The sequence below is a fragment of the Simochromis diagramma genome, unplaced genomic scaffold (genome assembly GCF_900408965.1).
Source record: "Simochromis diagramma unplaced genomic scaffold, fSimDia1.1 OVJJ01000333.1, whole genome shotgun sequence".
Classification (NCBI taxonomy): Eukaryota; Metazoa; Chordata; class Actinopteri; order Cichliformes; family Cichlidae; genus Simochromis; species Simochromis diagramma.
The window spans coordinates 1902869-1928495 of record NW_024386765.1 but is presented as its reverse complement, the minus strand read 5'-3'; the positions used below and the strand labels follow the sequence as shown (position 1 = coordinate 1928495).

At 42.0% G+C, this 25627-nt stretch overlaps 1 protein-coding gene across 2 annotated transcripts in view; it reads left to right on the top strand.

The window, feature by feature from the left end:
* The first annotated feature begins 987 nt into the window (after positions 1-987).
* zcchc14 (zinc finger, CCHC domain containing 14) overlaps positions 988-25627 on the top strand; it is a 32424-nt gene continuing 7784 nt past the window's right edge. For both annotated transcript variants that reach the window (XM_040035321.1, XM_040035328.1), the window contains exons 1-11: positions 988-2646; positions 4003-4227; positions 14111-14339; positions 19276-19346; positions 19486-19557; positions 19993-20057; positions 21500-21672; positions 23042-23078; positions 23188-23701; positions 23842-23939; positions 25304-25401. In XM_040035321.1, coding sequence (XP_039891255.1) covers positions 2152-2646; positions 4003-4227; positions 14111-14339; positions 19276-19346; positions 19486-19557; positions 19993-20057; positions 21500-21672; positions 23042-23078; positions 23188-23701; positions 23842-23939; positions 25304-25401 — 2077 coding nt within the window. In that variant the 5' untranslated portion in view covers positions 988-2151. The remainder of the gene's footprint in view (positions 2647-4002; positions 4228-14110; positions 14340-19275; positions 19347-19485; positions 19558-19992; positions 20058-21499; positions 21673-23041; positions 23079-23187; positions 23702-23841; positions 23940-25303; positions 25402-25627) is intronic.

Genomic DNA, 25627 nt, shown 5'->3' with positions numbered 1-25627 from the left:
GCACTAGAGTTATTATTACGTAAATCAGAATTTAAGCAGCACTTTTAGGGTGTGTGTACATTTTTTATCATCTGTGAGGAGGCAAATATTACGCTGGACACAACACCACGTCCGTCGGCAATGTGCCGCTGCAGCAGGCATCAGCATAGCCATCTGCTGCCATCTTCTGGACTTATATATGAACTACACCAAAAAGGCTGTAAAGTTTAAATATATACACTGTTCCGCCACAACAGTTAAAAGGAAAAAAGGAACCCAGACATGAAGTGGAAACCCTGATTTATCCTATTATAAGCCTTAGGTCCTGACATTCACACTGAGACGACCAGATCCCCGAATCACTTAGCTAAGTTGGATAAGTAGTTAAGTGATAGTTATCCCAGCTAAAACTGGGCGAAAGTCAGGGGGGAAAACGCTGGACACATTACCAGCTCAAAACAGCATGACCAGATTCTAATATACTAAAATAAATAAATAAAAATGTTTTTGTGGGACATGTATTTACGGACGGGTCACAAGGGATAAAAACATGGTGCATTCCCAAAGATTAATGCCAGTTCAACCGCCATACACTTAAATTGCACTCCCTGACGACTGCAGCCTCATTCAGAAGAACACCAAACTGCCCACATCTTTAACTCAGGTCTTACTCCCAGCACACGACTTTAAAGGCACACGAAGTAGTATCAAACTCTGAACACACATCATTCTGCTCAGAGGTACTCAAAGATCAGTAACTATTAGCAAAACTCACCTCTAAGTGGAGGGGAAATGTAAAATACTGTGCCAGGACTTCCTCAAAAGTGACAGTTTATAAGTCATGATATGCATTTTTAAATACACTGATGATGCCATACTGAAATAAATAACTAAATAAACGACTAAAGGGAACTTTACCAAAAAAATCCCCGAATTTACCAAAAAAACAAAAAACAAAACAAAAAGTGAACCAGTACTGACAGGAAACTACTATTCTGCATATTCTCTTCCGTGGAGATTATTGATTCGATATTGGAATAAAGACAACTGTTGCAGTTCTCTTTATTCCATGAAGCTGAAACTGCCTTGGAAGCGTCAGTTGAGTGTGTGTCTGGCACTTTAAATACCTAATAACTAAGCGGAGTATGAACGCATGAGAAAAAGATGTGGAATAAAAGGGCAACGGATATCGCTCTGAACCAATCGCAGGAGGAGCCTCGATTAAAGACAGCTCTCGCAGCCAATCAGAGCAGACCGTTCTCTGTGGTAGGTTTGTCTTGTTACCAGAGTTGGGATAATGTTATATACAGCTGTTTTTCTCGCTTCCAAGATTCATGGCAGAATGAGAAGAACCTAGAAGTAAAATGTGCACCAAATTCCTTCATGGCTTCTTTAAAAAACGCCTCCAGAGTCGTCAGTGAGATTTCTTTTTAATCCACAGCTGCTTTTGATGAGGTAATGTCTAAGAAATGTTCTCGTGGTATTTCCACTGGTAACCAGCAGTAGCTTCGGGATCTACTAGTTGTGTTTACAAACTTGAAATCCGGCACAGTCTTTGGCTGGTGCCCGCGGCTCCTCGTACAAGTTTTGGGAAGCCATGAGGACGGTGGAGCAACTCTACAGGAAGGGCTTGTTGTTGTGCCTTTTGGCTTGGCGGCTCGGATCAAAAAGTCTCGGTGTGCTTGAGGGTATCATTGAATGGGGCGGTGTGTTTTGATCTCGCCTGCCTTTGTGCAACAACTGTTTCTGAGCCGTCAGGGGGTCCGCGGTCCGACCGGCGGAGGGGGACACGGCGGAGGGACTCTGGGCTGCCGTGCTCCGTGGTGAACGCAGACCAGTCCACTTTGGCTCCATGTGAGACGACTTTGGAGAGATTCTGGTTCGGGAAGGCCTGCTTAGGTGTCGTCTCTGCTCCGACAACAAAGGAAACGACTGTTGCTTGTTAAATTTCACTCCTGCGGCCGCTCTCAGACAAACACCGAGAACGTTGAAGTGGCAAACAGCCGCTTAAACCTAAGTTGGTAAATTAGGACTGAGTTTGCCAACGACGCCTGCGCAATTTGTGCGCACACCCGAGCGCGCGCGCGCTCCCTTCAAGTCGTTTTTAATCATTTTAAAGTGATTCTGTAGTTACTGTACCGGTCCACATACAGTGTGAGTGCGTGTGTGAGGATGGTGGAGAGCCAGAGCTGTGTTCACAGAGAGGGGGTGTACCGCTGGTTCTCCTCACTCAACTCAGCCCAGAGGGCAGAGTTCCTGTGCGGCCTGCTGGACCTTTGCGTCCCCATCGAGCTCCGTTTCCTCGGCTCGTGCTTGGAGGACTTGGCTCGCAAGGACTACCACTCTCTACGGGATGCGGAGATCAAAGCCAACAACCCCGTCGACCTGTCGGGCCTTACCAACATCACAGATGAGGTGGTGCGCAGCAAGCTGCTGGTGTCCCTCGCACTGCTCGGTTCAGACAACCGGGAGGCTGCGGGGGTCCTGTACCGGACCCTGACCCACATAGACACGGTGATCAATAACTACGGCCTGGCGCTGAACGATGGGAGGACAGAGGAGCAGTTTCTGCTGCTGTTCACCATGGCATCCAACCACCCCGCCTTCAGCTTCCACCAGAAGCAGGTGCTGAGGCAGCAGCTCAGCCAGATCCAGGACATCCTGCAGGTGAGAAAGTGCACCTATAACTCCTTCAGAGGGAGAGAAATTAGTTGGGGAGGGGGATTCACACTTTATTTGTTTACAAGATCCGTATTTATTGGTAGACGTGTCAGAGGAAGTTCTGGCTTGATTGGCAGATGGTGCATTAAAACAGCACAGAGTGTGATATGAAATCGTGTGCCAACTTTTTTTGGCAGACTGAGAACTGGATCAAGAAACGTTGGCAAAACATGCTGGGATCTAACTTCTGGAGGGAAAATGCACATTTATCAGACAGGAAATGAGGCTATTTCACTTTAAATCTCCCACTTAGGTGCTGACACAGCTGTTCATGAGGTTCAGTTTATGTATCAGATGGAAAAAGCCTGCACAGAGGAAGAGACTTTCAGTGAGATTTTTCTGTGGTTACTCAAAAAGAGGAAGTGAAAGGCACTTCAGAAAACAGTACCAAGTTTGAATGATATAACCCAAATGCATAACGTAAGTCCAGTTGAGGGATTTACTAAGATCCTGTGATTATCCACTGCAAAAATAGTTAAACAAGATGAAAATGGAAATACAGATCACCTCAGCTTCGCCATCCAGGGTTATTACTGGTGCGTGGCCAGAGGTGAGGGTTTCTCTTCTGGTCAGAAAAGAAAGTGTGATTACAGCAAGTGAAACACCAGCTGGTTACAGGTGTGCAGCACATTCATGTTACCTATATTGCAAATTACAGGTGAGATACTGTAAATGACAGGCTGCCTGTGAATGCCACAGACCTTGGTCTGTGCTGTTCAGTACTGAACAAGGTAAATTACATGGTTGTAGGTGAAAGCAACAAGTGGTGGGTTATCAGTGCTGAATAGATTGAAGAGGAGCTACCTGTGCTTATTTCAAGCTCAATATTTTCTTTTTCTTTCTTTCTTTCTTTCTTTCTTTCTTTCTTTCTTTCTTTCTTTCTTTCTTTTTTTTACTTTGCTTCATTTAAAATTGAAGATAATCTTTAATCATCTCAAATGAGCCGTTTAAAATCTCCAGCTATCTCTGCTGGGATTGGCTGTCCTTTGCAAACTGAAGGTTTTGAGGAGCAGGAATTAGTTTATCGTTTTTAGTGATAACAATGTTATTCTCTCAGAAAAATCTCACAGTTAAACATCTCCTCCCAGAAAAACTCTTATATGTGACTAAAATTAAATTTAATTACTTCCATTATGATGGAAAATCTCCTACAAATAAGCAGGAGGGTAGTTCCACATTTCTTTTTTGTGTCCCGTGTAGACCAGAGATGAATAGATAAATGGATCACGCTGTCACTCAGCATGTTGCAGGTAGTCATATTTGTGCTCTTCACCCTCGTACTGTGTGTGTTTGTTGTTCCAGGCAAGCAGTGGAGGAGGAGGAGGAGAAACTCAAGCTGCAGGGCCAAGCGGTGAACGAGCTGCCATCTGTTACGCTCAGCCGCATCACCACTATCACCGTCAGTCGGTGTCCCTGCCTCTGTCCCCCCTGTCTCCCACTGCCTGCTCCCTGCCTGATGCCAGCGCTGCCTACCTGCCTCTGTCTGCCTGCCAAGCTTGCCTCACACACTGCACCTGCTGGCACAAGGTAGGAATAGTTTAACACTACACCAAGCTTCAGTTCAAACACAAAATGTATTTGAGTTTGTTTTTGGGGGGAGGGGGGTTTTGCCTCCAAACGTGAACTTGTCCTTGTGAACGCCTACTTTACTATAACTTTCCATCCATTCACTTCCGGATGAGGGATTTATGCCCTGGACAGGTCGCTAGCCTGTCGCTAACTAATTAATGATAAATGTTCTTTTTATAAGCACAATATCAATCAGATTTATATCAACTTGTTAAAGTTTAAACATTCAGCAAATATTTATTTATTAACTTCAGCAATTGGAAATAAATATAACAGTCTTATTAAATACAGCTTCAGGGTTCATCACAGGAATGTTATTATTTTGATGCGCAAGGCATAAAATATATCTTTCATGTTGAGACCAGTCGAGCTAATCCTAGCTCGTTTTCTTTGGCTTGATGTGCCGGGCTGTACACATCAACCCTCATACGCACTGTGAGCTGAACAAACAGGGTGAAAGCTGTGAAAGAACACGTTACAATATACAGTTTCTTAATATTGTGCTAGAAAAATGGCAAATAGGTCCAGTGAAATACAGTATATAAGTCAAAAGCAGAGTTTGTATAATTTTAACAGGTTGTTTGATATGATCACATTAATTCTTTAACACTGACTGAAGTTGGCTGCCTTTATGTTGAATTCTCGATGATCCCACACTGCTTCATTAATGTTGTAGCCTGGGCTCTGGGGAGGCCAGTCTGACTGATAGTGTCCCGTTGTGTGTTTTTTGTATTTTTACTGCGTTTTTTGAAGCTGCAGATGCTTTCCACATGGCATTGCATGGTGGATCAAAATCTGACTGTCCTGTCTTCCTCCCCTCACCCCCAAACTGGTTGCAGCAGACGGTCGCCCCTCCTTAAGCCTGGTTTTGCTGGAGGCTTCTTCCTGTTAAAAAGGAGTTTTTCCTTCCCACTGTCACCAAAGCGCTTGCTCATAGTGGGTCATTTGATTATTGGGGTTTTCTGTCTTCTCTTTATCTTGCAATACACAGTATCTTGAGGGAACTGTTGTTGTGATTTGGCGATATATAAATTGAATTGAAGAATGGCTTCGTCACAGCCACCCTCCACTGAGAACATTTCTGATGCTTGTCAAACAGCTGAAGGGCCAGATGCATCTCTTAGGTCTTGTGTGAGGTCTTTGCTGGATTTTTTTTTTTTTCCAGTTTTTTAAGGACATGACTTTCAGATACTGTTCGTCTGGTGTAGATGGCTTTTTTAGGCCTGCTACTTATTTTGTCCTCCACCTGTCCAGGTTGCTCAGATTTTCTGAGGACACATGCACACCATGCTGAGACATGTCATGTTTTCCACTAGTAGCTCTCACCTTGCTTGTGAAAAAATATTGTTTTATGCCCGTCAAACTCTGTTGTCTTTGGCATTTTTTTATAGAGTCAACTAAATAAATGGGAACAAATAACGTGAAAGCCTGGAGAAATACTGTTCAACATCACTTTAAAACATGACAAGACCGTCTAGCTCCTTGGAAGCAAAATATAAAGAGATGAGGGGGGTGGCTTGAGATTTTTGCATAGTAATTTAAGGAAATCAAACACATGTGTTATCAATTTTCATGTCAGTTATATTCTAGTTTTCAAGTCAGCAGGACAAGGAGTTTGAACCGTCAACCTGGCTTTTGAGGATGGACCAAACCCCATCCAGTGACAAATGATTAGAAATTGGAAAAGTGCACTTCGTGTAAAACAAACAGTATCTCTTAACAACACTCATAAAGCCATAAATATTGTATATTGGTGCTAAAATGATTACAAGCATGTGGTCTGTCAGCTTGGATGTGTTGCAATGAAAGGTGGAGTCTGTTGGAGGAGATTTCCCAAAATGGTTCATTAACCAGCTGATACAGCAACAACTGAGATAGTGTTGCAGAGATTTGAGGGATTATTTCGAAATGAATCATAAATGTGTAGTTTGGGTACTTTGTTTCTTTCTTTCTTTCACACACACACACACACACACACACACACACACACACACACACACACACACACACACACACACACACACACAGTATACGCTCTCTCAGAAGCAGGCAGACACTCCGTTTTAAACATGTGTGAGCACTGAAGGGAAAGTACCCAGCTCAGAGAGGAGCGTTTGTATTTAGTGTTTTGTTGCCCTTGGCTCTTGCTTAGTGCAGGTCAGCACATTTCTCTATGCTGAAATCAACCCTCTGTGGTGTGTGTGTGTGTGTGTGTGTGCTTCTCCAGTGAATCCCCAGGAAGTTATAAATGCTCTCTCCCTCTCTCTCTCTCTCCCTCCTCTTTTCTGTTTCTCTCTCTGTCTGTCTTTCCTTTTCTTGGCGCTCTGAAGGGAATGACGGCGTTTTATGTGCATTATCTACATTATAGCAGCTTTTCAGCTGAGCCTGCTGCTGCCTTGTATGGATTGCCACGTGTGACACAATAGCTGAAAGCAGGGTTTATGCTAGCAATGATGCTAGGAGCACAAAAACACGTAACCACTACCAAATTTCCACATAATCAGTGGTATGGGAAAATGCACAAAACCTTAACTTGAAGCTCTGATCTGCACTAATATGAGTTTTCATTAAGAATTTATTAATATGTAAAGGTTATGGCTCTAATATACTTTGGTAACTCTTAAAAAGAAACAATAAACCCCCCCCAAACAATACTGCCTATTAATACAGCTGCTGTACACTCATAATTAATACAACAAAACTATTAAAGCCAGTTCTGTACTTTCAGTTTTACAACTGCACAGCATAAGACTGCTGTTCTGTCTTTATATCTATACTAAACAGAGACTTAATGTGTTGTGTGTTCCACCTGGTGGGTGGTTTATTGATTGATGCAGTGTTAACATAGATGTTGCAGGTTATTGCTGCATAGGAAGACTAATATAGTGAATTAATGCTGTGCACAGATTAAATAAGAACTGCACTGTGTCTGCTGAGCTTTTGAAGCTAAGCCTGCCAGCATGCTCTTGGGGCTTTTGTTGTCACATGACCATTAGCCATGTGACGCTAACTTGTCAGCCATTTTTGTGCACCACAGTGTAGGGTTCAAGTGATTAAGGCCCCAGTAGCAAAGGGCTAGAGACCAACTGGCAACCGCTGGTCGCTAGGGAAAAATGTGCATTTTTCTGCAGACTGCATGGAAGATGCAGACTCTTCTGCAAACTACTCTCTAAATTGTGGCGAAACTGAAATGTGCGACACATATAAAGATGGAGATTGTTTGCCTTCAAAGTAAGAGTAGTGCCTTTTGAAGGCGACCTGTCTCCATTTTCAGTTTACATCACAAGTTTTCAATTACTACTGCGCTGCTAACAAACTAGCTAGTGCTAGTGGGTGTATTCCATTCAAACTGGAGGCAAATCGTGGCAGTCTGCTAGCAAGCACAAGGAAGCTTTTGGTGCAGCACCTTTATTCCAGTGATCGTGTGTTCCAAAACCTATTTTGTTTTTATTTATTCTTTTAGCTCTCATCAACTTTACTTCCAGAGGCAGAATTATTTGAAATAAAAAAGACATTTTAAACCAATGCATGCTACAGTTCTTTGGTGTGCTTGACATCAAACTTCAAATACATAATTAACCACTAGTTGGTGAACCTGAAAGTCCAAACCATGATTATTTATTCATTTATTTATTGTTACACTGCATAGATTTTATCCTTGTAGTTTTAGTTCAAAGAGCTTATGTGAGCACACTGAAGGACTTTACATGACCTACCTCTGCTGCCATGGCTCATTTCTTTTCTTTTAGTGCTGATGACAGCCCCTTTTTCTTCTTCCTGTCATTGGTCCAAAATTCCAAACCATCCAAGAGTGTTTTGACACTGGAAACAAACTAAACCCTGGTTCAGTTTGATCCAGCTCTTTGTCAGTCTCAGGTTTGGCTGTTTGGTGCCTGATGGTCTGTGGTAAGTTTCACACCTATAATTTTCAGTTCATGCCAAAGAAAATTCCACACTAAGTGAGTTAGGTGTGAAAAGGCCCAAAGTGCAGCTTTTATCATCTACAGAGAATGAAGCTAACATGACTCGGATTGTTTGCAATCATCAGGTAACTAACTTGTCACTCTTTTGTTTACAACTTGATCTACTGCCCCCAAGTGGCCAAAAATGAATGAAGCTTTAAAAACAGGATTGAATTTAATGAATGTTTGTTGGGAAATTCACAGAATGCACAGAAAAACTGTTATTAGTGAGATTAACAGCATTTCTGCTTTTCTCAACTACACATAGGACAGACCTTAGTGCCACTCCAGTATTTTCCTCCTCCAGGATTTAAAGCCAACTTTCATGATCTCGTTTTAACACAAAGCAGCTGGATTCTGAGCAACTCCGGGGAGGGGGCAGTGGTCGGGAATTTGATTTTCTCCAGCAGGATCCAGCAATTGCTCATTGGTATAAACAGCAAATGCAGTATGCTGCCCACATCTGGTGGTCCTGCACAGACCTGAATAATTGCTTCATTATATGAGAGCTTTATACGTCTATAAAAACAAAGCTAGTGTCAGAATTAACAGCAGAGTCGAGCTGGTTTCTGAATGCAGGGGGAGGAGGGGCAGCTGTCAGCTCCCAGTCTGAGTTTTACAGTTTTCAGGAGGTTTTTTTTTTTTTTTTTTTTTTTTGTGCTACTTGCAGCTTTTTTTGAATTACTTGGAAGGTCTCTTTCCACACTCCTTGTTTTTCTGCTTTCCTGCCTCGTAATCTTGCTTATTCTTGTTGTTCTCGTGAGTGCTGCTTTTGCTTGTTGTACCTCCAGTCTGAGTTTCCGTCCCCTCACTTGCAGTCTGCAGATGGAGCAGAAGTTGGCCGAGTAGCATGCGGATGTGGCAGTAGCACACTTAATTGTTTTCAGATCTACCGCCTGTTTGATTTTAGGCTATAGTACGTTTTGGCTTTTTCCCTTTGAAGAATCATCAGAGCATATCAGCTGAAGTCTCGTAACACTAATCTTTTTGTGTTTCATTTTATGACTCAGCATTATAAGGGGAATTTCCGAGGAACCGGGCGACATAACAGCAGTTAAAGAGCTGATGCTTCCCACTGTTTTTTTTTTTTTTTTTTTTTTTCACATTACTGTACTTAAAATGAACTTCTCATGCTAATTTCCAGTTTCACATTTTTATTCTGGGATTCTATCACAGTAGCTTTGCATGATTCACAGTTCAAAGTAATCCTTATTTACCTCATACTGGAACCTCAGTTCATCCTCCGTGTGAAACCAGAACACACCCTCCCTCTGATTGGTTTGAACAGGATGTGGGTAGGGCCCAAGATGACAATGTTGTAGATAGCCCATCTAACTGACATCATCCAGATCCAATACTAGAAAAAAACAGTTTAGGGAACTCAGAGGCCTGAACAGCGATTACTGGTTGCCTGTAGTTTTTCATGTTTGTCTGCAAATATTCGCTAACTACTAGTCGGGCAATAATAAATCTGCAGCCAACATGTTTCATAAGGGACAGCTTTTACTTTGAAGGTGAAACGTCTTTATATCCAGTTTCACTGCAGCTTGCAGAGTAGCTGGACAGTGTTTGTGGACACGTCTGTCACTCCCAATCAAATTGCAACTGCAGCAATATGCTAGTGACCAAAGGAATCACAAGGAGGTTTCTGTCACCCATTTGGGGAATATGTCGTTTTCCTTAGCAACAGGTGGTTGCCAGATCATTAACTTGATCCTACATTGTCACTATGATTGTCACATGTCCAAAAATGGGGGTCAAGTTAATGTTGCATGGTTTGTGTCTGCAAAACCTCAAAATGACAATTCATGGGGAAGTTTTTTAATATAATTCTATACAAATGGATTGAGTCTCTGATTCAATTCATTAGCCATTAGCATTAGCTGCAGCTTATAGTAAACTAGGTAAACACTCTATGAAAGTATAGAACAATCACTGGGACCATTTTTCTTTTGAGTACTTCTCCTTTTAGTGCATTAATACATTTCCTGGTCATGCTTAAGAAAAAAAACTTTATTTGTAACCTTATTTACCAAATAGGACTTGACCTCAATAAGGGCTACAGTGTTATCCCATTAAATGGATTTGGATGGTTCTCAGGGCATTTTTATTGAATTAAGTTGGTTAAGTGGAAAGTCCGATGGGTGTTTGATCATCCCGTCAATTCAGACTTGAAAATACTCCTCCTTGGCCTTAAGTGCAGGACCTTAAAATAAAGGCGAGTGTGAGGGTGTTAACTGGTTTGTTACTACACAATAACTTATTTTACTGGCAAGAACGACTTAACAACAGCCTCAAGTCTGGTGATTGAACTTCTGTGCCTCAGTTATCTTCAGCAGCTGTGAGTTCCCTGCTTTGTGTACACAAAAGAATAACGTAGTTCTCCAGCTAAACACGTAAACAGTGCATTATCCTGACAGACTGCAGAGCTGGTTTTGGGCTGGGGTAATATTTCATAACCGCGAGGGTTCTGCTGGGATTCACAAACTGTGTTGTTTGTGTTCAAGGCTGACAGTTTGTAGCGCAGGAATGGCGCATGTTAAAGTTCTGCTTTCACCAAAGAATGCTTTAACGTCACCTTATAAACAGCAGACTTGGTGAGGATCTGTTGTAATCATAGAAATGTTTCTTTTTCCATAAACCTGTAGGCAACCTCCAAAGCTAAGCTGTAAACCCATCATTAATTTGTTATCACTTTATAACATTTTTACGACTAGCTTGTTAGCACAAATTCGCCTGTTTTCACGTCCAGCAGATGACATTAGCATGAGCATCAAAGGCCATGTGATGAAGGTAGGGCTGCTCGATTATGGCAAAAATGATAATCACGATTATTTTCACTGAAATTGAGATCACGATTATTTGACGATATTTATTTAACCCTTTAAGATCTACCATAGAACCAAGTCCGCCACAGCTTATATTATTTTTTATTTACATGCTGTAGTGCCATTTGTGGGAGCATTTCAAGTTGCTATACATCAATACAACTGTTATAGCCCATATTTTAAAAATATGTATGTATTAAGTCCATAGTAACTACATTAATTGCAAAAAAGTGCAATAAACTACAAAAAAATTGAAAATCTTTTGTTTTTTGTTTTTACATATATTTCTTCTTGGAGAAATTTTAGAGGTTTATCCCTCAAAACTTTAAATACAAAAAAGTTGCAAAAAATAGTTTACAACAACAGGAAATTTATTTTGAGTGTCTTCATAGTTTTATTTTGGAGACACAGCAATTTTTATATACTTCAGGAAAAACAAAAAAACAATCCTATGATGCAAATTTGCAAAGAAAACAGCATGTGCATCAAAATAAACTATTTCCAGCAGTGCAATTCGAGTTCTAAGCATCCCAGAAACTATTCAGAAAAGTCAAACATGACTTATGAAAACACCAGTATAGGCTTTTAAGGCCTACAAGTAAAAAAAACTACATTTTCCGCGAAAATGACGTCACTCCCGGTTTCGGGCAGGAAATGCGATAGTTCGTGTTGACATCTTTTTCAATGTGGGAAGTGTTACAAACAGCTGATCGGAAGCGTGTTTCTGGAATATTGTTTTTGTTCCTGCAAGCGCTTTTTATGCAATTTTTGCAAAGCTATATGTGGAAGGAAACCGTGACTTAGGACAAGCTGATGGCATAAGATGTAAGTACAACTCCTCTGGTTTCATATGGAAAAAAATTTATTGTGCTAGCTTACATGGTTCAGGTTCTACAGGGATTTAAAAATAGTTACACAAAACGGAGCGTGCTGCTCTGACCGGCTTTTAAGGGTTAACAATAACAATGTATTGAATAATGACTTTAAAAAATAATATAAAATAGTGTGCAAATACTGATAACAGTGCAAATGTTTGCAATATAAGAAATAAATGAAAAATGTAAACATCTATGTTTAGTGAACTTTGCAGTGTTGCTCTGTGGTGCAGCTAAGACACCATAGCAAAGTTTACACACTGTGTCTACTTGATCCATGTCTGACTCCGTGAACCCATAATGTTTCCACACCACTGAAGTTTTTTTTTTTTTTTTTTTTTTTTTTTTTTTTATACCTCTCTTTTCAACCAATGGCAGTCACTCTCCTCTCCAAATAACTTCTGCTTAGCTTTCTGAGCTTCCCTCGGGTCCTCTTAATTGTTGTGACGCGTGTTCGAAATGCAGAGAGGTGCGCTCGATTTGCCACACGGAGCAGCGCGAGAGTAAAGCATGAGGGAGGGGCTAATAATCGGCTCAGTCATTTTTAATGATCGTTGAAAGCCCAGATCGTAATCGTGATTAAAATTCGATTAATTGAGCAGCCCTAGATGAAGGCATGTCTAATATTTATTCTGTTTATGGGGGTTGCGTTGGTGTTAACCAAGTGCAGCCACTTGTGTTGAAGAAAATGACCAACATGGAAATGCCAAAACTGCTGTTCTCATAAACACTCATAATTTAGCCTCAGTTCCCTGTGAGGGAGCCTTAAAGCTGCTAGTAATTAGCGTCGCACAGGTTTCATCTTGTTCAGCTTTGGTTATGCTAAGAGACACTAGTAACTACATTGTGTTTTAAGCCTGTTTTTTCTTTTTCGGTAGCCTAAAATAGCATCCCCTCCCCCTTGCTAGCCAATGCTACCGTTAGCTAATAACCCTCCAACTCTATGGACTCTTACAGATATTGTCACCTTAGACTTGAAAAGCAAATATGTTGATGGGCACAGACTAAACTCAAGGCTTGTAGTACACAGTGGCATCGGCCATTATTTATATACAGTCTTAATATATCTGAAGCAGCTCCTGAGGCGAACGTTACACTCTTTAAACTTCTTTGTCCTCCCTGCTATTTGTTTGCAGATTCTTAGCTGAAAATGGCTTTCTGCCATCCCTGTAAACTACTTCAAAATACTTTAGAGTTGGGTATTAAGTCTCTTATGCTTTCCCACTTAAGATAAGCCCTTTGATGTCAGACACAATCACTTCATCTGTTGTTCATCTGAAGTATTTATCGTTGTTGATTAAAGTGGCTTTAATGAGTCTTAACTTAGTTGACAGTCTTGGCTTGCATTGTGGACTTTGTTCTGAGGCATTCAGGACATAAAGGTAACTAAACATAACTGAAATGACTTTTACCAGAAAGACTATTTTCATAATAACTTAATAATCCATATGTGACCAACATGCAATAGTTTGCATGTTGCGGAGTAGCTTAGCAAGCTTTGTTTGGGCGTCTCTCGTCATAGCAGTCGTAGCAGCAGCTCAGCCAGCAGCTCCAGTTTAAGTAGATGTTTGGATGTCAGCTCTTCCTCCCTACTACTGCCCCTCGAGGGCATTGCTATAAATAAGAGCTCCCTCTCATTCGACGGGCCTCGTTAAATATTGGTTTGCTTGGCGCTGCCAGATCTTTCTCCTCACTTGGTTTTAGCATCGTGCCAGCCGCTGGAGAGAGAGCATCGCTCAGAGAGTTTGTTTGCGCGGCGACAGCACAGAGTTTTAAGCGTTGCATTCATCTCGATGCTCGTCGAACGTCGTGTGTTTTGTGAGCCTGTGAAGGCGACAGCTCAAGGGAGGGGGAGTTGTGAGGAAGCTGATTCACTGTTTGCTTTTTCAAACTTCTAATTTGTCAGTTGAACTCTGTTTTATTTCACTGTGTATCGTCTGAAAGAAAATATATAAAGAAAAAAAGCTACGAGCTTCATTAAATAAGACCGAAAATGTGTGGGCTGAAGAGTCATGTGATAGTGAGTCATGTACTTTCTTTGGTAGTAAATTATTGTCATGCTTCAGTGTGGTTACCAACCATGGCTAAAGCTGAGGAGTAAATATTTACCCGAACTATAACTGCTTCCCTCTGATCTTCGCTCTGTGGTCGTGACCTCTCACCTCTGCCCCTCCAGAGCCAGACCAGAGAGACCGGCACAGTATTAGGAACTGCTTTGGGACAAGGAGACCAAACAGTCAGCCAGGACCTGACTTCTCCCCACCAAGAACTCCGTCCTCCACCACCACCTCCTCCTCCCCCTCCCCCACCACCTCCTCTGCCGCCCCCTCATCTGCCTTCTTCTCCACCTGCTGGGCAAAGTCAGGATGCAGCAACTAAGAGCCAGCAGGGGAATTCTGGAAAAGGTGAGCCGGCATTAATAAAAAGTTGTGTTTTACATTTCTAAATTGCCCCATTTCTGACCCACTGCATGGATTTAAGAATATGTATGAATATATTGCTCCCCGGGTTTAACTGGGTGTCACGCTATACACCCAGTTAAACCCAGCCAAACAAGACGTGACATGCTGGCACATCTAAACACCTCGACTGCACTGAAAGAATGCTGCCCTAAGGCTCAGGTGTGTGTAGGCTGCAGTGGAGATGCACCTGGTGTCAGGCTCGGGTGGGGGGTACTATCGCCAAACGGGTAGAAAAAAACATTTATATTGTGGTAAAACCCAGCGATATATCCTTCTTGCACATCCTCTTCCACAAATATGTTTATAAAGATGCGAAGCAGATATGATTAGGTGTAAGTGACTGTGCACGCTCACAGGTTAGCAGCTTGTCAGTCACGTTGGGCATGCCCTCCTTTATGGTGCTTTCTCCCTCTAGTGGGGACTTTAATTTAAAATGTTTATGTCATGTTGTCTTGAATAAGACCTTAAAATACCGACTGAGACCATAAAATAATCAGGAAAGTGTTTCACAGGAAGCTGGGGGAGCAAAGAGCTGTCGTACAGTTTTGTTTTTTTTGGTGTAGTAGGGTAAGTAAGTAGCAAATCTGGCTTTCGGATGAGAAACATTAATCCAGCCATTAAAATCTAGCTGTAGTGTAAAAGGACAGTGGAAAGAAAGTTTGTGTATGCCCGCACAGTCATGTAGGAAGTCTAATCAGTAACCTCCTCACAGATTAAACTGTTAACTTGAACAGAAAAAGCTGCCACCACGGCCTTACTCTCCCTCTCAGGTAACCATCTTTGGCTTATTAAAGCCACATTGTCACCCAGTGAGCAGCTGGTGTGTTGGGGTGTACGGTTTAAGGTGGGATGAATCTCTACAGGGCGGGTGCTCGCCTCTGTCCGTAACACAATACTCAACTATCTCTCTACATCATGGTCACACCACATAGCTGTCACCAGCAGAAAACGTGCACGCACACACACCTAGCATACACGCACTGTGTGTGTTCAGTATACTTGCAGAGAACTGTGCATATTTCCACACACAGTGAAACCTTCCCTGTTATTTTCTCTGTGCATTTTTTCCACTTCTAGCCAGACGGAGTAAGCCACGTGTTGGTTTGCAGCATGTTTTCTGGCTCGCACAAAAAAAAATTTCTGCAACTGTAAAGTAATAAAGACCGAGAGGCCACATGAAGGATATTTATCTGTGCCATGTCTCCTCAGTGGATAAATGAGACTCTTCATCGGGACGTTGACACTGCTGGGTTTCTGTGTGTGTGTGTGTGTGTGTGTGTGTGTGTGTGTGTGTGTGTGTGTGTGTGAGCGTGTGTGAGCCCAGATTAGTTTGAATGGCAGGCCTTCCACAGCTGCTTGCCAATTCACTCCCTACAGAGTGATGAGAGATGTGCGACTCCTTTATCTCTCTGTATATTGCTCATGTCTCCTCCTTCCTCACTGCTTGTCTCTGCACGTAGGTGCAGTTTCAAATTGTCCTAAATCAATACCTGAAGGCTTGGCACGTAGACACACACACACCTCAATGTCTTTTTCAACTTTTTCAACCCAATTCTGATCTAACAGCGGTGGAGCAGCTCTAACCTGCCACTGTGCCTGAGGCATGTATCCACAACAAAAAGAAGACCAAAAAAACCCAACATGTGTGCACATATGCAAATATTCAAAGCATTATCACAGAGTTTGCCACAATTTGAATTTACTTGGAGAGGCCGACCAAGATTATCTTTTTTCTTTACCCCTCAGCTGTAAAAGGTTGGTGGGGTATTGTTGTCACCCTCCTAGTGGGAGGTCAGCGTGGACACCCAAGTTTGTGAATGCAATAAATCGTGAACAACACAGCGTGAGAGTTTCAAATTGATAGCATGGGTGTATCTGCTAAAATATGTGTGTCTAATGTGTGTTTACTAGGAGCTCGCCAGTAATTTAACATTTTAATTTCACATGAGAAAATGACACCTAGCTAATCAGCTAGCCTGAGGCCATTTCAGTGTTGTGTTCTCCTACTGGATATAGTCCTCGATATTATACAGCTTCCTCTCCAGAGATGTAAATATCATCATCAGATGGAGAGTTCAAGTGTGTGTGCAGATGTCCACATGTCTGCCAGTGTTTTTCAGGACCAAACAGACTCGTCTGCAGAGACTTTACAATGAAGCAAGTCCCCAGGCGATGGGCTTCAAGTGGTCTTCAAAGAAGTATAACAGGAATAACTGCTTGGCTGTTTTATCTCCAGCTGTCTGTATCCACAACAGAGTATAATCAGGTGGAGAACTGGTTCGTGTGGTGCTGCATGAGCTCACCAAGCCTGCAAAGCACAACAAGGACTACTGTCGCCACCTGCAGTCCAACAGCATGGAGTTACAGTTCCTCTGCACGATGAGAAACTCACCGGAGAGTCAGCTGCTTATATTAATCTGTTATCTGTTATTTATTTGTCAAGTAGTTCATTATTAAAGCATTTGCGGGGGAAGCTCTTATAAATGGGGAGTTTTTCCTTCCCACTGTCGCCAAGTGATTGCTCAAAGGGGGTCGTATGATTGTTGGGGTTTTCTCTGTATTATTGTAAGGTCTTTACATTACAATATAAAGGACCTTGAGACCTTATTATGATTTGGCGCTTCAAAAATTGAATTGAACTATATTATAAGACAGTATTCATAGCTTATACCTAATTTATGGATAAAATGAGTAGAGTTATTTATTATTTGATTGGGGTCATTCCTGACCCCAATTTTCTGATAAAGAAAAGCAGGAATCAGCCTTAATGAAAATTAAGCACAATTTCATGATCGAGGGTTAATATCAATAAGCAAATATTGGACTTTTATTAAGGGGTATTTGGTGGCTCCACATTCACATTTAACATGCAAATGGTCCCCGGTTCAGTCCCAAGTGGAGCAAACAAATCCCTTTTAGATTGTGTCAGTAAGGGCATCCAGTGTAAAAACCTACCAAATAAAAACATGCAGAGCTTCCTTTGTGACACTGTAACTGCATAATGAACAAAATTTACAAAATGCACTTAACTTTTTATGCAGTTTGACCTAAAACGAGTGAATGATTGAGCCTCTAGTGACCCTTAAAAAGACGTTTATGTTTCAAAACCTGAAGTGACGTCCATCTTTTATACTCTCTATGACTAGTATTATCACTGATGCCAGCTTTACTGTTTTTTGTGTCAGTGTTTTTTAATGCAGACAGCATGTGGTTAGCATTGTTGCCTCACAGCAAGAAGGTCCTGAGCTCGAATCCACCAACTGGCCTTTCTGTAAGGAGTTTGCATGTTCTCCCCACGGGTTCTCTCTGAGTACTCTGGCTTCCTCCCACAGTCAAAAGACATGCAGTTAGTGGGTTTAGATTAACCGGTGATTCTAAATTGCCCATAGGTGTGAATGGTCGTCTGTCTCTATGTGTTAGCCTTGCGATAGACTGGCAGCCTGTTCAAGGTGTACTTATGACTGCTGGGATAGGCTCAACCCTGATAAGGGGAAGAGGATGGATGGATGTTTTCAATGCTGATGTGAGGCAAAAAGATTTACTTACTGTTTAATTGCAGTATTTTTGTAAGCATTTATCTTGTTTAAAGTAAAACCAGCATCATACTTGTGGTTTTACTTTAAAAGTCTTTATTGTCCACCTCTAACTGGGAGTTTGTTTAGCTTACGTGGAGTGAAAAATGGAGTTTGAATTTGATCCCCTGATTGAGGCATGAACAAGGTCTTGGAGTATTCACTGGATGTTAAATTAGAGCCCCAGATTCTAAAATCTCAGAACAAATGGGACCAAAACCGAAAACCAGTAAACAGTTCGTAGGACTCACCGTCAGAAAATCCAGGCCTGTTGTCTTATTCTCCTTTCTGTCTGAGACATCTTAGCCAAGGAGTGTGGTTTCTTAAATGAAGAAAATGTAAGTGGTTGCCTCCTGCTCAACGCTCGGGACCGCACGCTGTCATCTCACATTTACAATGGAAGGTTTCTCTTTACAACTGTGGGATAACAACTTAATTCTCTTTAAATAATGGAGTTGTTACACCCTGGTATCTTTTAATAGGAAATAGTTTTTTGGTGCTAGTGTAATTAAAGCATTTTCTATATAAAGCCTCTGATATTCCACAGTGCCAGCATCTGTGTTACATATTTGATTTGATGCTTGGACTCTGGTAGATTCAGTTATTCTTCACGTAACGCAGCAAATATATTCATTTTCTAATTATACGAATTAAAAAAAAAAAAGAAACTCTTCACATTTAGAAAGAGAAGAAATGTTTGCTGTTTCTGATTTAATTAAGCCTCGCTGACAATAACTGTTGATTAAATTCTTGTGAGATAGTCTTTCTCATTTCACCACTAACTTTCTGACTATTAGTTTCACTTTCTTAAACTTTCACAAACTGGACTAAAATCTAAAGTAGCTACAAACCTTCCTATAAAGAGATGATAACTCTTATATAATGTTGTACAGCGTTTTACTTCGTTTTTAAGCATTTAACGCGCACATTGTTGCAGAAGGATAATCTCTTTTACAACTTCATACAAAGAGAGCTAAAAAAAAAGAAAGTAGTCACAGAGATTTCTCAGCAATCTTATGCTAAACTTCTCGCTACAACATTCACCCCAACCCTTGACCTTTGACTTTTCTGCTGAGACAATGTAGTTAACAGGCCCAGTGACACCATAGTACTCGAAACTGCTTCACCTCTAGCTTGTCATTCTGTCCTTTTCTGATTCATCATGTTGCGAGAGTAAGCTCTGTTTAAATTCCTCTAGGCCATTGAAACCTACAGTATCAACCCCGAGTGAGTGATGTGTTGAAGCAGCTGTCTCAGGTATGTGACATGTGGTTAATCATCTGCGGAACGATCTGTGCTTCTTTCAGCGGTGATTGAAAGGGTGGTGCTGAAAGGAGTTCCTCACAAGCCTGAAGACTCCAGCGAGTATAGTTTCGAGGTGGGTACCTTATAAATATGAGTACATGCCGGCATGTATTGTTTGACTCCTAACTTTTTTTAGACTTTCTTTAAATATTTTTTCCCCTCATTTCCCTACTCCTTCACTGCCTTCTTCCCATTCCTTTCCTCTCCTCCAGGTTAGCTGGTCCGATGGGTTGGTAGTATCTGTTGTAAGAACTCAGCAGGAGGTAGCAGAGCTGCTGTCTCAGGTCAGGACCAACATTTCAACACACGAATGAAAATGAGCCCGAGTTACATTCGGGCACTTTTTATTGCACAGTAAAACTAATATGTGTCTCAAAGTGAGTAGGAGATAGAGCTGCTTTGTTTGAAATCAAATCAAATCAATCATTACACGATTGGTGTAATTCTAGATTTTATGGTAAAACATGTTGTATGTTTTATCATAAAACATGATAAATATCGTATTTTATCATTACAGGTCTTTTTGTGATGTTTTTGTGTTTTTGAGGTGTACATTGAACCTTAGGAGCCTGACCTTTTCCAACTGTGCCTATAAATTAAGAAATCATCAGCTGTGTTTGAACAGTCAGGCATTGCTTGGTATCATCAGCATAGCAGTGTAATGACACAAAGAGCTCTATTTACTTTGTTTTTATAAAAAAAAAATGTTTCTCACTTAGCTGTCACGAGCATTTCCTGATGGAGTGGAGAAGTTCCCGCCTCAGTCCATGGAACTGGATCCCAGGTTAGTCCCAGAACCCCCATCCTTTTGAGGTGGTGTTTTGTTTGTTTCAGGCCGTGTCCACACTAACACATTTTCGTTTGAACACCGTTTTCGCGTCGCAGTGTAGACTGTGTAAACGGAGGCTTTCGGAAACAGTGATGCATTTTAGTCATATGATGCAGTCATGTGGCCAATCAAACAAAGATAGCGGAGGGCATTATACAGCAGTTGTTTTGTTTGCTCTCAGTTTTGACAGCCCTATTAAAGATTAATATCAGTCTGTACATGCTCCAGATAGCTTTTCTTCAAATTCTTTAATTCTCACTCGCTTTTGCAACTTTGTACTTGCAAAGTTACTCGCAGCAACAACTCCACCTCATTGTCAGTCCATTTAAAGAACTCTGTGCTTTTCCTCGACATTTTGCGGCAGAGAGAAATAACACGGGTCGAATCGTCTTACGTTTCACGCATGCACAATACAGGAACGTAAGCGTTTTCAGTCGTGTCAGTGTGGATGAACAACTGCTCGAAAACGATAGTGTGGACACGGAGCGTTTTTAGACAAGAACGCCGTTTTCAAATTTATCAGGATTAGTGTAGACGTAGCCTCAGCTTACAGTCTGTGAGAAAAAGTGTGATAATTCATATCAGCTTCAGAAGTTACAGTAAGAAATTTCACACTTTAGTGTAATCCAGCTGTTTAAAAGACCTCCAGAAGCCTGGAGAGCTATTGCCCAAGACCGCTTAAAATACAATTACAAGAAAGCTTGGCTCCTTGGAAGCAAGATATAAAGAAATGAGGGTTAGCTCAAGACTTTTGCACAGTATCTTACTTTGGTTAGCAAAGCTACTCGTGTTAAATTAACCTTAATGTTATTAGAAGTACTCTTACAGTATAATCCATCACTATGCTAGCCTAAACAAGTCTTGTGTGAAGCATTGCTATGTAAACTATAGTTTTCCCAATTCACATAAAATACTGACAGCACTTCAGGATGTTAACATATTGTTAATAGACGATAAGTGAACGTCTAAACACATCAACTTGAAATCCTTGTACAGATCCAAATGTTTTGCATTCTGGCTTTTTATTGTCTACAAAAACATAAACAATCTCCTGACATGGCTCAGTGCCTTTTTAAAACTCAGTCTATTGTTGCACCTGCGCTTGAAAGGCCCATCAAGTTATAAAGTTTTGTCCTCTGCTTGTCCTTCGTCTCACTTTTTCCTGGCAAAACTGCTTTAAAGGCACCTTGTGGCTTTTTCTTATAAACAGACCAGAGATACGTTTAGATTAGAAATGTTAGGTCTGTCTGTTGAAATATAGACTTTATGTTAAAGTTTCTTCCTATTGCAATTAGATATATGCGTTTGTTTAAATCTGACAGCAGAGCATCTGTTCCTTTAGTTTTTAATCTACTTCCCACTTCCTCATTTCCCTTTCTTTCTGTTGTCCCACTCAGGTGTCTAACAGTCCTGCCCTGCCATGTCCTCCAGCACCAAAGTGTCCAGCTGTTCTTTACCTCCACCAGGCCTCTCTCACCCAACTGTCCCTCCTCACCCCTCTCCTCCCCACTTGCATCCTCACTACCAACCTCTCCTATAGCTCCATCCTGCCCGTTCACCTCCAGCTCCAGTAAGTCATTATTTCATTGCAAAAAAATTATAGCAAGCAACAGAGATATAAAGGAGGAGACATTCTTATTCATAGACGATGATGAAAGATCAAAGGCAAGAAAGGCAAGATAAAAGTTATTATGCCTGTGTTCGGTTTTTGGGGATGAGAAAGGAATGAGAGGTAATGGAAAGGACAAGGCTGCAAGTCTGAGCCCTGGTTGGTTGTAGTGAGGAGGTGAGACTGCAGGCAGGATTTTCAGTGTGTGTCTCTGAGGTGTTGGAGGGCGCGGACGCAGTCTATTTTAGTCCGGTGTGGGAATTCAGCATGGCATGTTTGTGTTGGGAAGCCTAGAGTGTGGTGACCTCATGTTGCTGTGTGTGTGAGTGCTCGATCTATTAGTGTGACTTCATCCCAGAGGGTATTTATAGCCACCAGTGCAGTGTGTTTCTATGTGTGGTTGTACTTTGTGCATGTGTTTATTCCTCTGTGAGTGGGTATCAGACTCACAGGAGAAGCAAGGCTAAAATGAATGTGTCCGGTTTTGCTCCACAAACACACCCATCAGTGAATTCTGCACAGACTGCAACAGTTGGAATTAGCTATAAGGACATGTTTTCACAGCATTTGTAACATTTATTTATATATATATATATATATTTGTATAGCGCTTTTACTAGTCCCCCCTAGGGACCCCAAAGTCATCCACCCATTCACACACTGGTGGAGGCAGGCCACAGCTGCCCTGGGCCAGAGGCGGGGCTGCCATATCGCGCCCTTCTGACCATCACCAGTAGGCGGTAGGTGAAGTGTCTTGCCCAAGGACACAACGACCGAGACTGTCCGAGCCGGGGCTCGAACCGGCAACCTTCCGATTACAAGGCGAACTCCCAACTCTTGAGCCACGATCGCCCTACATATATTTAGTCCATTCAGTTGCGATCAGAAATGTACCTACACTCGTCATGGGCATGAATGTTACGGTAATGTTGGGGCTTTTAATGATTCCTTTGAACTGTTCTGCTATGGTGGGATGATTGTACAGCATACATCTTTAAAAAAACTGTTTGAATTTATTCTGGATTTTTCTCTAATACACAGGCTCAAATATATACATACACTTGTATTTGCTTAAATATCCTTTGTCAAGTTGCACCTTGACCTTTGGTAGTCATCAGCAAGCTCTTATTTAAGATATTTGTTGTAAGTATCTTATGCTTAATATTTTTCTGCTGTAACAAGTGAATATAACTATTTTGGGATAAATAAAATAAATCTTAAATGTTCGCCCAGTTGACTGACATTTCAGATTTTTGTGGACTGTTAGCCTCGTGTTGTGTGACTATCGCCTGATGGTGATGATGGTTTTTATTGTGAATCTGTTGCACAGATCTTGGCTGTATGATGCAGTACAAAGGAGGTAACAGGTACGAGTTTTGCCCCTCTTTGACCTCGCTGCATTAAAACACATCTACATGTACAGTCTTAGAAGTGCACTTGTACCAACGTCGCTCATTGGCTCTTGCTGTCTCTCAGGGTGGTGTACAGAGTGGCCAGCGTCCAGCCCGTCATCAGCACCCACAACTCCATCTTGACTCGCTCCACTCCTCACTTGTCCTCCCTTTCTTCCCCTCCTCTTCCGACTCCGGCTCTCCTACCTTCCATTCCTCCTCCCCAGCACTCCCCACAGCTCTCCTCTCTCCCTCCCCCCGTGCCAGCCCTGCCAGCACGTGGCTCTGCGGGAAGCGGGGGCGACAGCTCCTCCCAACCGCATCCTCAGCATGGTCAGCTTCATTTATACCCACAGCCCTCCCAGCACCACCTTCATGCACAAACCAGCAGCCAGCCCAGTACGCAGCCTCAGACTCTGCACCTGTCCCATTCCCAACCATCGTCCCATTCACATTCACAGTCCCGCTCCCAGTCCCATAATCAATCGCTCTCCCAGTCTCAGCCCAATACGCCAGAGCAGAACGGCATCCTGGACTGGCTCCGCAGGCTCCGCCTCCATAAGTATTACCCCGTCTTCAAACAGCTCACCATGGAGGAGGTGGGTACATCTTTAGATTACATCACGTTGTGTGTATAAAACGTCGTACTCGTGTGCATGTATAATGTATTTGCATATTTCTTGATCAACATGTTGATTCCTTGAAAGCTTCTGAATTTGTTCCTCTGTATAAATTGCAGTTTTTAGCTCTGACAGAGGAGGACCTGAACAAGTACGACCTCACCCAAGGAGCAAAAAAGAAACTGAAGACCCAACTAGAACTCCAAAAGTCTGCAGAGTAAGGGCAGATAACAAAAATTCAGTTTTTCTGTCTTTAAAAAAAAAAAAAAACTGAAAATATTTGAGAAATCACTCAGATTTGTCACAAACTTGTCTCTCTACCATCTCCAATATTAGTATACAGACCGAAGTTGGTTTATGTGCTTGTGGCACTGATAATTTTGATTCTGCAGTTCAGTTGTTTTCCAAAATCACCTCTTTGACTTTAAGAAGTGCTGTGTTTGGCTGATGCCTTACCCTGTTTAACAACTGGCAAACAGACTGACCCGCTGCTGCTCTCTCCGGTAAACATCCTGCACCAATGGTCCATACAGCATCAATGGTTAACCAGCTGAGGATGGGCCGGAGAGATAAGATGTGTTTTACGTGCAGAAGCACAAAAACACAGGCTCTGATTTAAGTACACAAGCATCTGAACTTGCGCACCCAGGATGCACACGCACACCTGAGCGTGAACTTGTTTTCTCTCGGCTGTGTTTCCGTTCCCAGAATCAACAGGTTCCCATTAGGCAGGTGATTTGTGTATTTGCGTGTGTACGTGCTTGAACAAGACTCAGAAAATGGAAAAGTTCCTGTGGTGATTTTCCAAAGAGATAGTTGTGTTTGTAGAGGTGCAGCTGAGACCCGAGGAGCACGTTAAGTGGGTAATGTCTCCCCCATGTGGTCAGTAAAAGACACTAGTTGTTTTTGTAGCACAGAAATTGCCTGCAGTTCAGCTGGGCACAGCAGGGGGCGCTTGTGAGATAGTCCTTAATAAATAGGAGTGAATGAAGATCTATGATTAAAATAAGTGTACCTGCTTCTAGACAAAAATATTCAGCTTTTATTTTTGTTTTGTCGAATAGAGCACAGATAACAGAATTTAAGCTGGAGTCCTTTATATTTTCTTTCAGTGAAGCTTAGTTAAACAACAGCTGAAACTTGTGTGTAAGAAGCAGCTAGCTGGGCTATCAGGAAGTTGCTGCTCTCTACTTTTCATGGCTGAAATACTGATTCAAGATGCACACAAGTGGCTCAAGTTGCTATGATATCCCTAATGCTCACAGAAAGAAAATTCCATTTTTGGTGTGGGAACATGATGGAAAGAATGTCTTGTCAAAAAGAGCTATCTAAAAGAAGTACACCATGGGAAGCTGCATGCTTCCTTTGTTTAAGGATCTCAGAAAATACTTCACTTAGTCCACTTATGATGGCACAGAGCCAATGAGTCAGTCGGCTTTTCCTCCGCCTGGGTGTCTAGTTAGCCACCGTATGTGCCTGTTTCATTGACCTTTAATAAACACAGTATAGTACATACTTATCTTAAGTATTCACTACACTTGATAAAGACTGTTTCTGACTCGAATGCTTGCGTGTTCCCAGCAGGGAGATGAAGATGGAGAAGCGGCCGTGCAGTGGCATTGCCAGGGTGACACCTTCCAGTCACATGGGACCCTCAGCTCACCCCACCTCCAGCGCAGGTAAGAGAGCAGGGTTGTTTCCAAGTATGGCCAAATCACTCTCAGGCTTCAGATTGCTTTAAATGTTTCCCTTTTGCGTCTTTATGATGTCATAGTGAGGGAGTGTAATAATATGGTCATCACGAGCTGCCCACCTGCTCTTCTCTCCAAGAAAATTTGGTTTCAAATTCAAATCGGTTTCATAAACGTGCTCCAGAACTATGAGGTTCCATTAGACATGTACTAG